Source organism: Anomaloglossus baeobatrachus, chromosome 11, assembly GCF_048569485.1.
Source record: "Anomaloglossus baeobatrachus isolate aAnoBae1 chromosome 11, aAnoBae1.hap1, whole genome shotgun sequence".
Classification (NCBI taxonomy): domain Eukaryota; kingdom Metazoa; phylum Chordata; class Amphibia; order Anura; family Aromobatidae; genus Anomaloglossus; species Anomaloglossus baeobatrachus.
In genome coordinates, this window is record NC_134363.1 from 153203914 (window position 1) to 153216420 (window position 12507).

Genomic DNA, 12507 nt, shown 5'->3' on the forward strand with positions numbered 1-12507 from the left:
GCGTCACAGCGACGTCAAAAAACGACCGTCCAATAGCAGAAGAGGGGCGGAGATGAGCAGCTGGAAAATGCCGCCCACCTCCTTCCTTCCGCATTGCCGGTGGAAGGAGGTAAGGAGATGATGGTCGCTCCTGCGGTGTCACACATAGTGATGTATGCTGCCGCAGGAACGAGGAACAACTTCGCTATGTACGAGACAACGATTTTTGGTAAATGAACGACCTCTCATATACCAACGATTTTTGTCTCTTTTGCGATCGTTTAAGGTCACTCCTGTCTGTCACACGCTGCGATGTCGCTAACGGCGCCGGATGTGCGTCACAAACACCATGACCCTGACAATATATCGTTAGCGATGTCGCAGCATGTAAATGGCCCTTAAGGCCAGACCACCCCTTGTTTTAAGCTTACATGTCAGTTTTCTGGAAAGGAAGTAAAATGGGTAACGTGTTTTCGATTAGTTGCAATCTTGCGGCAGTCATCGTACCTCACACTTTTTCGTTGCACATTTGACTGGAATAGAGAAGGGTCCGGTCTGCGCCAGCATCATCACTTCTCCGTCTAGATCTTCATTAATCTAAATAATGATTAGTCGTTAGTCACAGCAAACATAAAAGCTGCTCAATCTTCTCTTTTCTGCCGTCAAGTGTCTATCATACTCTATTCCTGAATTCCATAGCATAAAAGAGCAAATGGAAGATAAACTTCTGCCAAACCATCCCAGATTCACCGCAGAGTCCTGCACATGACCAGATCAGCCATGGGGGCACCACAGTTCAAACAGTCAGTGGCGGTATTATAAGGATGCATGCCTTACGATCAGGAATAACAGTGTTTTGGACATGGTGTGTTTTTGCTGAGTCAAAAATGCTGCGTTGTACAGTAGAAGCATAGTAGATGGGATTTATAGAAATCCCATGGCCACTGCGCTTCTTTTTTCCTCAGCATAAACTGACATCCGGAGCGGCTTCCCGAGCTGTCAATTGTCAATTCATGATTGCGGAGACGCAAGTGTTCTCAGCAGGGAGAACACAGCGAACGTCCGCAGCACCCCGGACCCGGATTGTGGGCACAGACTGCTGCGTTCTCCTGCGGATAAGACTCACGTCTCCCGAAGAGAAGACATTAGAACACAATGTGTGCAGATCGTGGGCACAAACCCTAACTCGATGAGACATGGGGAGACGAGATAGTGTGATCAGATGTGGGTACACTATAGCAGGATCAGCTATGGGGGCACTCGAAATCGATGTGATAAAGGGATATTCTAGCTCTGTTATCAGGGCACTACAGCAGGATCAGTTATGGGGGCACTAAAGCAAGATCTCTTATGGGGGGCATTAAAGAAAGATCCGCTATACGGGCACTAAAGAAAGATCCATTATAGGGGCACTAAAGCAAGATCCGTTATGGGGGCATTAAAGAAAGATCAATTATGGGGGCACTAAAGCAAGATCCGCTATGGGGGCACTAAAGCAAGATCTGCTATGGGGGCACTAAAGAAAGATCCGTTATGGGGGCAGTAAAAAAAGATCCGTTATGGGGGCACTAAAGAACGATCCATTATGGGGGCACTAAAGCAGGATACGTTAAGGGGGCACTAAAGTAGGATCCGTTATGGAGGCACTAAAGCAGGATCTGTTGTGGGGGCACTAAAGCTGGATCCGTTTTGGGGGCACTAAAGCTGGATCCCTTTTGGGGGCACTAAAGCAGGATACGTTAAGGGGTCTTTAAAGCAGCATCCATTATGGGGGCACTAATGGGCACTAATGAAGGATCTGTTATGGAAGCACTAAAGCAAGATCCATTATGGGAGCACTAAAGCAGGATCCATTAAGGGGGCACTAAAACTAATCCGTAATCCGTTATGGGGGCACTAAAGCAGGATCAGTTATGGGGGCACTAAAGCAGGATCCGTTATGGAAGCACTATATCTGGATCAGTTATGAAGGCAATATAGTTTCTACTGTTTTATAGGGGCACAATAGCTAGTGCTGTTATGTGGATGCTGTTATTGGCTCTGTACATGTAGAAATCTATAAAGGAAAAATTCTATGTGTGAATAATATGTTTATCCAAGGCATTTCACTTCAGTACAGATTGAATAGATTGTCAGTTTATGTAGCTAAGTATCCTATATAAAGTAATGTTCTCAGCTTACCGTGGGTTTAAATATCACAATCCCTTCACAGGACATTCCTGCTGACATCTGTCCTGGTGGGTCAAATCTATAAAAACCAAGAGAAAAACAAAGGATTTGCATTTGGGTGTATTATCCTCTGATAAGACCTGTGCAGTGATCACTGAATTACACTGAAAGGGATAAAAAGCAACTTAATCAGAAGCGTGCAAAATGCGAAGTACCTGTCTGGTGCCTTTCTGGTTTCATAGGCGACTATACTACATTTGTTATTGCTATATATAGAACACCTCGATCACAAGTTCAAGTTTCCTGACGAGAATAAAAACATAAAGTACAAAACAAAACAAAAAAAAAACTTCTTAAAAACAATCAAAAAAAGTTATAAAAGTTTGAATCACCCCCTTCGCCCAGTTTAAAATTAAAGTACTAAAAAAGAGCCCCCAGCCCAGTCACTCAGGAAGACTGGGGCCGGCATCGGTGATGTTGGGTCACCTGGAAGTTGATGTGACATCACCGGATCTCAGAGGTCACGAAGCCCCGGGGGTCACGAGAAGGGGGATGAGCGGATTGCGATAGAGGCAGAATTGGCCGAACACGGTATTTAGAAAAAGTCTTCCCTATCAGTTTTAGGCTACATTCACACTTCCGTTGTTTTAAATCAGTCAGGTCTGTCGTTGCGACGCAACGGTGGATCCGTCGTTTTTTAGATGTCAACTGACGTAACGGATGTGTTATTTCACAGCATTCTGTTCACAGGAATCCTATGGAAAAAACTGATCCGTCGCGTCCGTTACATCCGCTGTGCGTCCGTTTTTTGATGGCTTCGTCGTGATCCATTTGTGTTTGGGACAGCCTAATGGGTGTGCCAAACATGCTGGGCATGCTCAGTAGAGCATGACGGAATCCAGCACTGGAATCCGTCATGTGATGGAATACGGCGGAATCCAGCACCATAGGCTTCCATTACAGCTCTTGACGGATGGTGACGGAATCCTGCGGAGTGCGTTTTTTTGCCGCTCTAAAAAACGTTACATTCTGCGTTCATACCGCCTGGCGGTCAGTCATTCCATGACTGATCCGTCGCTCGGCGGATGCAATGCAAGGCCATCCATTGCAGTCCGTCGTTAATACAAGTCTAGGTGAAAAAAGGAATCTTGCAAAATATTTTCCAGAATACCGTAATTCCTCAAGGCGACGGATTATGACCGATGCAAAACAACGGAAGTGTGAATGTAGCTTTACAGAGATGTGGCCACTACTACAGAGTATTGAACCACCCCTTTAATCCTGCAGGGACACAGCTTTTTCACCTGCAAAATTGAGCGGCCATTACGATCAGCAGCTCAGTTTTTCAGGCACAACACTGCTGAGGTTTAAAGCTGCGGCATGGATCACTGTGTGTAAACGTAGCCTTAGGACTCAGGTTTTGGCCATAGACTCTCTGGACAATTCCACAAATAAGTATTTAGTCTATTGAATAATTTCATAGTATTAACATAGACAAATAGCCAAAATGCAATATATTTATGGTGGGGGATGAGAAAATAACATGAAGTTTTATACATAACACTGAATATATATCACAAAATTCCTCCGTGCACCCTTCATTGTTTTTCCTATCACATCGTCAAGCTGATACCTTGTCACCAGTGAGCCGCAATGTGAAGCTTCCATGATAATCTAATTCTGTAATGTGACAAGTTGCATCCACCAGCTCATACGCTGTGTCACACTATATCCATCACTCACGCCTCAATGCCACAGACCATCCTCCGCCTGAACATTCAATAACAGAACAAACTTTACATTTTAGGAGGGAAAAAAAAGAGCAAATTCTTACAATACTGGAATTTCTTGGACCCAGGTCATTTACAGAAATGTGACATGTAAAAGTTCATTAATCAGCAAACCAATATGATATTTCATTCTGCAAAACAACCCTATAATGGTAATGATCACACTACCTGTATATCATTCTCATAAAGAGGAAATCCAGATAATCTGCCTGAAGCATTGGCAGATCCTGGATTATGGCAATCCACCATTTCTTAAAGAGCACCAATCAGCAGGATTTTCCTATATAACCTAAAGCCAGTGCTATACTGGCACTATCAGGCTGAATCTATACAAACCTTTAGTTGTCAGTTCGGATGTATAGGTTTTCAAACACGAGCAAGTAAAGTTTATAAAATGAGCAGCTTGTTGAGTGACAGCAGCTGCCGATCAGCTGATAGCTGAGGAGGGTATTTATAGTGATTCCTGCCCACCTGCCAGTCCCTCCTCCCCCTGTTATTTATGCTAATTCTATTATAGAATTATTTTACTAACTGACTAGAAGGACCTGTGCTGATGTCATACCCATATGACCAGAAGGGGTGGGGCCTCAGCCAACATAGCTGATACCAGGAAGAAACATAATTTTTCTGTTGGCTGAAGCACCGCCTCTTCTAGTCACATGGGTATGACATCAGCACAGGTCCTCCTAGTCAGTTAGTAAAATTATTCTATAATAGAATTAGCATAAACAATAGATAGGGGGAGAACGGACAGGCAGAGAAACGGGAATCACTATGAATACCCACCCCAGCTATCAGCTGATCGGCAGCTGCTGTCATTCAAAAAGCTGCTCATTTTACAAACTTTACTTGCTTGTGTTTCAAAACCTATACATCCGAGCTGACAACTAAAGGTATGTATAGAATCAGCCTGATAGTGCCAGTATAGCACTGGATTTAGGTTATATAGGAAAATCCTGGTGATTGGTGCACTTTAAAAACATTGGATTTCAATAAATTGGTTTACACCATTAATAAAAAAATAGAAGTGAAGTTGTATTCTGTGTTTTGTGGATGCTGTTTCCCCATTTAAGTAATTGGGAAAAGAATAAAGAAAAAATGTGAATGAGAATGATAAATCACTTACTGTACAGTGATGAAATCCTTCAGATGATCACTTACTCCCACTAGCTTGCAGAAATTAATGGTATAGGATGCATTTGTCAAGGTGATTCTTTTCTTATATATCTTATCCACTTCAAGGTCCTGAAAAGCAAGTTAAGAATAAAAGACACATGAGTTTACTCGATCTTAGAGCAGACCATTAATCCAATAGGTTATTTGGTTGGTACAAGAAAAGCTAAAGTTCAGCTAGTTTAGAGGATAAAGCGTTTATTAGGCAGTGGCACAACATATTTAGCTGACCAATCTGCTTTATTTACGCCCCATTCACATGTCAGTGATTCTGGTAAGTATCTTGCTGGTGTTTATATGTACCAGAATCATGGACATACGCAGACTCATTGGGTCTGCGCGCATGAGTGATTTCTCAATGACCGCGTTTCCATGTGGCGCACACGCATATCCGTATGTTCTGCACAGAGACAAGTCCGTTTTTCTCTGGCATCACTGATGTTACACGGACCACACAGTGGTGTGATCTGTAGGACATGTAGTAGAGAAAACACATCTTTAAAATAAAATTATTTTTATACTCACCCATCTCCAGCGATGCTGTCTCCAGCCGCTGCTGTCTCCTGCTTCCAGGCTGGCTAATTATGCTCATGAATATTCACTGCACTGCAACCCGGAAGTGATAGCAGCTGGGAGACAGCAGCGTCCGGAAACAACAGAGCCAGAGACATCAGCATCACAGAGAGCAGTGTCGGGGCAGGTGAGTGCCTGATCTCCATGTGCTATCACGGATAGCACACGGAGAACACACGTGTGTCAAAATCATAGCACACGGAGGAGGGCCAAATGCATCTTTAACACGTCAGTGAAAAACGTGTGTGGTTTTGACTGATCTGTAAAAGAGGCCTTTAGAAAGCAAAATACAGCTACAGCAGCTACAGGTATTTCCACATAGAAGCCAAATCAACCAAAAACTTGTGCCGTTTGACTAAAATTAGCTCTAAAAGACTCAAAGGGCACGATTCATTTGTGACTTTCTTCTGTCTATTTTTTGTGAGGTTTTTTTCACCTGTTTCAACATCATTCTTCTTTTAATTTGTGCGTTTTTTAATCTATTTTGTTTGTATCCTCCTTTTTTTCTGTTCATCATTGTTGGTTTGTTTGGGGGTTTCCAGATGTTTTGGATAATTCATCAATTGCAACTTTTTAAACAATCTCAAAATTTATGAGAAAATGCACCCCGGTCCCTCCTCTGGGAGGAATATATGTGTACGTCTTGACTTGGAAAGTTTGTGTATATTTTTTATTTTGCAACATGTTATGCCACTTTTTACTCTAAAAAGGTAGAGATAAAAAATAAATAGCATTTTTGATTTTGCACAAAATTCATGAACCTTCTGCTCCATTTTGAAGAATTTGGCACCATAAAATGCCAAAAAGACAATAGAGCAAAAAAACAAAATAGACAATAGAATACAAGAATTAAAGATGAATTAGACCTATAGTTAACAGTCCAATAGATCCATAGAACAGAAAAAAAAAGAAAAAAAAGATGAATGAGACCTATAGTTATGCGTCTAATACATCTATTAGGCAATTGATTGTCAAGCTATTGTGCATTCATATAATAAAGGGATTGTCCGATGTTTTGCCACGTATGCACTCACATGTGTGACTGCAGACGTTTGAATACTCACAGCACTAAATGCTGTCAGGATTTTCCGGTGTCGACACCAAAAGCAGGCAGTTATGTGACTGCAAGTATGGGATTTACCTACTTCTGGCCACATTCCAACTAGTCGTGTGCAACCCCACTTAATTCGCTTGTGCACGTCTAGTCTAAATGTGTCCAGAAGTATGGAAATTGCATACTTCCGGTTACATGACTGCTCTCTACTTCGGTATCAGACAATCCTGACAGTGTGCAGTGTGCACATTGTCAGCTCAGAAGTCTACAGGCACAGAGGAAGTGCAGACTTCTACCAAATGAGGCCATGTGCGCACTAGAAAGTGACTGTTTCTAAAGGGTGCTTTACACGCTGTGACATCGCTAGCGATCTTGTTAGCGATGTAACACGCCAGATCGCACATACGATTTGCCGAGATCGCACATGTGACCGGAGCTACAAAAATGAACTATGTGCGATCTCTGCAAATCTTATCTGCGATCTGGCGTGTCACATCGCTAACGAGATCGCTAGCGATGTCGCAGCGTGTAAAGCACCCTTTAAGGAAAAAACAGACCCTCTGAAACAATCCCGCACCCGTGGTGAAAAAACGCACCAAAACCGCAACGAAATCCGCATGCGGTTTTACCGCAGTGTGCCACGGATTTACCGCAGATTTTCCGCAAGTTGGTCCCCACGAATTTTTACCATTATCTATGGCAAAAAACGCAGGTACATGCAGAAAAGAAGTGACATGCTCATTAATTCCGCAGCGGAAAATCCGCGGGTAAATTTGAGGGTATAAAAAAAAACGCAGTGTGTGCACAGCATTTTTTGAAACCAATAGGTTTTGCTGGGGAATTGACTACAGCAATGTTAGACACATTTTCTGCAGCAAATCCGCGGCAAATCCGTGGCAAAATCCGCGGTAAATCTGCAGCGGGCGCACATATCCTGACGGACTACCACATTTCAAATAATTCACGGAAAGATGCTGAAAATAAAAGGAGAATTCACAATGTACCAAAGATGACATCTATGTTATTTTAATGATACTCTATCATTCATTGATAATCTGTCATCAATAGTAAAAGCCAAATGAATAGATTAATCTGCAACTAACCTTGAAGTGAATCATCTTTGGTTTGCTATAAAATGGACAGCCTTTAAATTCATGTCCTGAGACCACCTGCTTTTCGACGATGCCCTGACGGAGCCGCCTTAAGGTTTCAGTCATTATTTCTTTTTCCATTTTACTGCCCCCTACAGGCTTACTGTCCATGTCCTCACACGGGACCTAAATAAACAAAAATATGAATCAGTGTGGGAAATCCAATTGGTAATCCATTTAAGGTGCAAGTGTGTATAAAAACACAACAGAAATATAAAATTAAACAGTCTGTAAATGAATGATATGTATCAGTAATCCTACTATGAAGAACTTTATATTGTTACTCACCTATCTCAGCTCAGGCGTCGGGGCTTGTTTCCTTCCTCTATGGCTGGTTTGCTTTGGTGCTAGTCCATGCCGGGTTACTGTGCTAACCCAGCAAATACCTCTGAGAACATCATGTATGACCTTTTCGATCACTCTTATGGCTCACTTAGCCTTGTACTGCCTGAGTATTGAGCTTCTATTACTCTCAGCAATCAAGTGCTTGTCTGGAGCTGCTTCACCTTCCACTTAACCCAAACTCCAGCCAGGTGTCTAATTATTTCCCACTACTTACATTCAACTATTGGTTAATTTTTCAAATTCCGCACAGCCTACTCCTATGTAGTCCACAGCGATCTCTGCAATCAAGTTTCTAAATTATCAACATGCAATTGTTCCCGACACTGTTCACACTTCAGCCTCTGCTATCAATGTAAAGCACGACTGCACGATAGTTCCAGTTTGCCAATATATTTGATCTATTTATATGGCAACTGCTTCTCTGCAAGAACGTTTGTCACTTGCTATGATCCAGTAACTGTGGAAGATTACAAAAAACTCCCATTGGTAGAAAAACACCAAAAAAAACAAGAGTAGTTGGAACCTGAGCTGACCGCAATTCCCTAACTATCAGACCACACTAGCAGTAGCCGTGGAGCGTTCCTAAACACCTAGATGCCACGTCACAGACGGAGAAACTAGAGACACCTCACAGATAGAAACGAGGAAATCTACCTTGTGTCAGAGAGTCCCCAAAGGAATGGCAAGCCCCCGACATATAAAGATTACGGTGATGTAGGAAAACACGATACACAGATAGGAAAAATAGATTTAGCAAAGGCGAGGCCCAACTACCTAGATACAAAGGAAAGAAAAGGAAACTCACTGCGGTCAGTAAAAAAACCCTGCAGAAAAATACCAATCTCCTGATAGTAAAAATTGCCCTGGAGGTCAAACGACCTCACCCCCACTATATCAGGTACTCTTGTATATAATCAGAGAGACAAAATACCAAAAAGAACACAAAAAATACAAAAGTGCAAATAATCAAGTTTGACAGGGAGAATCTCCCTTTTCTTGCTGAAGAGCTAGCAAAGGGGGAACCCCCATGCTCACAAAACTAGAAAAGCAAATCTTCACCTGTAAGAAAACAGATTCAAAACAAAAGAAAAACAAACACCCTAAAGCGGGCTTTACACGAGACGATAGATTGTGCGATATGTCTTTGGGGTCACGGTTTTCGTGACGCACATCCGGCATACCGCACGACGTGGTTTCGTGTGACACCTCCTAGCGACGCAGTATCGCTCACAAATCGTGAGTCGTGTACTCGTCGCTAGGTTTCATAAAATTTTTTAATAAAATGGCGGCGGTAGTTCATCGTTTCCGTGGCATCACACATTGCTCCGTGTGACACCACGGGAACGATGAACAACAGCTTTACCTGCCTCCCGCGGAACCCGACGGCTTAATGGAAGGAAGGAGGTGGGCGGGATGTTTACATCCCGCTCATCTCCGCCCCTCCGCTTCTATTGGCCGCCTGTCGTGTGACGTCGATGTGACGCCGAACGTCCTGCCCACTCCAGGAAGTAGACGTTCGTCGCCCACAGCGAGGACGTCCGGAAGGTAAGTACGTGTGACGGGGGTTAAACGAGTTTGTGCGCCATGGGCAACTAATTGCCCGTGACGCAAAAACGACGGGGGCGGGTACGATCGATTGTGCTATCGCACAATCTATCGTGTCGTATAAAGCAGGCTTAAGGTGTAAACAAGGAAGCAAAGCAAAAGCTTGCAAACGTATCTGCAGAGGTCTTGCACAGGAAAACAGGGAAGGAGAGAACTCCAAGCCAGGTTCAAAAACTGAGGAAACTTCAACTATCACAGGCGCCAGCAAGGCAAAAAGTGCTCTCCTATATACAGCAGACTTGTCTGCAATAAGACTTCCTTAATTCCCAATTAACGCCGACACCTGTCTGAGTCACAGCCTCAGACTCAGCTTCACTACCATTTCTGGCCACCAGAGGGAGCTCCAAAACAGCACCCACATAGATGACATTCACAACAGTCACTGCTATCTTGCATTTAACTATTTACTTCCTCTTTTTATATACACCAGAAATCTGCAAGCAAGTTATCAGGTCATCAACTACTCCTGTGAGTAACCACATTGCTACAAACAAGAGCTAGTTGTCTTTATATTACTGCTATCATATTAGTAAAGAGAATCTGACAGCAGATTTTTGCTTTGAAATCTGAAAGCAGCACAATGTAGTGGGAATAAGCCTGATTCAACTGATGTATTATTTGCTGGAATGCTTGGTGCAGTTTTGATAAAATACCTGTATTCTTTGCTGTAGATGTAGCAGTAGTCAGAATATTGAGCTCTGTATAACCCAGCCACAGCTTCCTGTGTACACTGTACATTGTTGGCAAGCTGCCAATCAGTGGTGGAGGCGGGTTTACACAGATTAGCTTGATTGTAAAGTGATAATCTCCTGCTGATAAAACAAGGATTGCAATGAAATTATAGGAAGCTGCTGAGCAAGTGACACACCTCTGGAATCAGACTTTCTGTCCCTACATTATGCCGCTTTCAGATTAAATAGCAAAAACCTGCTGAGAGATTCCCTATAACCATTTGACTGCTCCTGGTTTTGGATTGTCAGTACATTACCTGTTCCGGTGTTTCCGCACATCTGGCTCTGCTTCATCCACTGCTACCTGCTTGGCTTATCTGTCTGCTGTCCTGCAGTTCTAGTCCCTGTTAATCCATATGCCATCCTCTGCTCAATCAATTATGCCCCATGCTGCCCACCATTACCTATAGTTTACTGAATCCCCCTCATCAGTTGAGTCCTTAACACATATTACAGAAAGCAAAAAAGCTTCGGCAGACTTCAAATACACAAGGTATAATAGTAATACAGTACCCTATAGAAATAGAGCTGATATAGTGATTTGTAAAAATGGGCAATATGAAAGATGTAATTGCTTTGCTCATTCAATAACTGCTGATATATAGGCCTGGAAAAAAAAATCAATTAGAGCAGACTCATAGGATTGCAAATTGCCAGATGAAATTATTCTGAATTCACAGCACTCCTGTCATGCTCAGTTATGTATAGTACACCAGCCGGGGACACTATATGATCTGTGACTTTGCAGTCCTTGCACGAAAACAGAGGGGAGACTAATCACTGAAAGAACATTGTGTAAGCATTTATCCAGGGTGTTCGTTCATGGCCAGTTTATTCTGATCAGAGCTCAGAAATAAACATAAGTAAGCTCTTTTCATTAGGGCAATGGATTAATTGACTGTAAGCGATCACATCTCAATATGGCATGCAAGAAGATTAATAACCGCTTTGCAATGTAGGTATTGCACCATACTGTACTACTACAGCTCAGGAATATCAGATCCTGAGTCCGTGGCTGGCAGATACCTGCTATAAGTATATAAATCTGGTATCAAAAAGTTAGGTCATAAAAATTGTAAAAAAAAATGTAATTGTGTTTGTTTGTATTATACCTGAGCCTCTGCAATCAAGGTAACTCAACACTGCAAGCTAGTCTGTAGTTTGCTAATATATTTCTCTTATTTCTGTGAAAAATGCTTCTCTACAAGCAAGTTTGACAATTCTTCACTGCTATCCTGCAGTTAACCATTTCCTTACTAAAAGTCCCTGTTTACATATATCTCTGCCATAAACCATAACTTGGCAAGCAAATTACTAGATATTGTATTTATCTGGGGCGGCATGGTGGCTCAGCAGTTAGCACTGCAGTCTTGTGGTGGCTCAGTGGTTAGCACTGCAGTCTTGTGGTGGCTCAGCTGTTGGCACTGCAGTCTTGTGGTGGCTCAAAGGTTAGCACTGCAGTCTTGTGGTGGCTCAAAGGTTAGCACTGCAGTCTTGTGGTGGCTCAGCTGTTGGCACTGCAGTCTTGTGGTGGCTCAGTGGTTAGCACTGCAGTCTTGTGGTGGCTCAAAGGTTAGCACTGCAGTCTTGTGGTGGCTCAAAGGTTAGCACTGCAGTCTTGTGGTGGCTCAGCTGTTGGCACTGCAGTCTTGTGGTGGCTCAGTGGTTAGCACTGCAGTCTTGCAGCGCTGGGGTCCTGGGTTCAAATCCCACCAAGGACACCATATGCAAGGAGTTTGTATGTTCTCCCCGTGTTTGCGTGGGTTTCCAACGGGTTCTCCGGTTTCCTCCCACACTCCAAAAACATACTGGTAGGAACCTAGATTGTGAGCCCCAATGGGAACAGTGTTGCTAATGTATGTAAAGTGCTGTGGAATTAACAGCGCTATATAAATGAATAAATATTATAATTATCTATTATTACTTTGTGTATTCAC

At 42.8% G+C, this 12507-nt stretch overlaps 1 protein-coding gene across 2 annotated transcripts in view; it reads right to left on the reverse strand.

Annotated features, from left to right (window-relative positions):
* The window catches only part of CFAP74 (cilia and flagella associated protein 74), a 365782-nt gene that overhangs the window by 223916 nt on the left and 129359 nt on the right, over nucleotides 1–12507 (reverse strand). For both annotated transcript variants that reach the window (XM_075327962.1, XM_075327961.1), the window contains exons 13-16: nucleotides 7842–8015; nucleotides 5065–5183; nucleotides 2161–2227; nucleotides 487–576 (exon numbers count right to left, since the gene is read on the reverse strand). In XM_075327962.1, the coding sequence (XP_075184077.1) occupies nucleotides 487–576; nucleotides 2161–2227; nucleotides 5065–5183; nucleotides 7842–8015 (450 nt within the window). The remainder of the gene's footprint in view (nucleotides 1–486; nucleotides 577–2160; nucleotides 2228–5064; nucleotides 5184–7841; nucleotides 8016–12507) is intronic.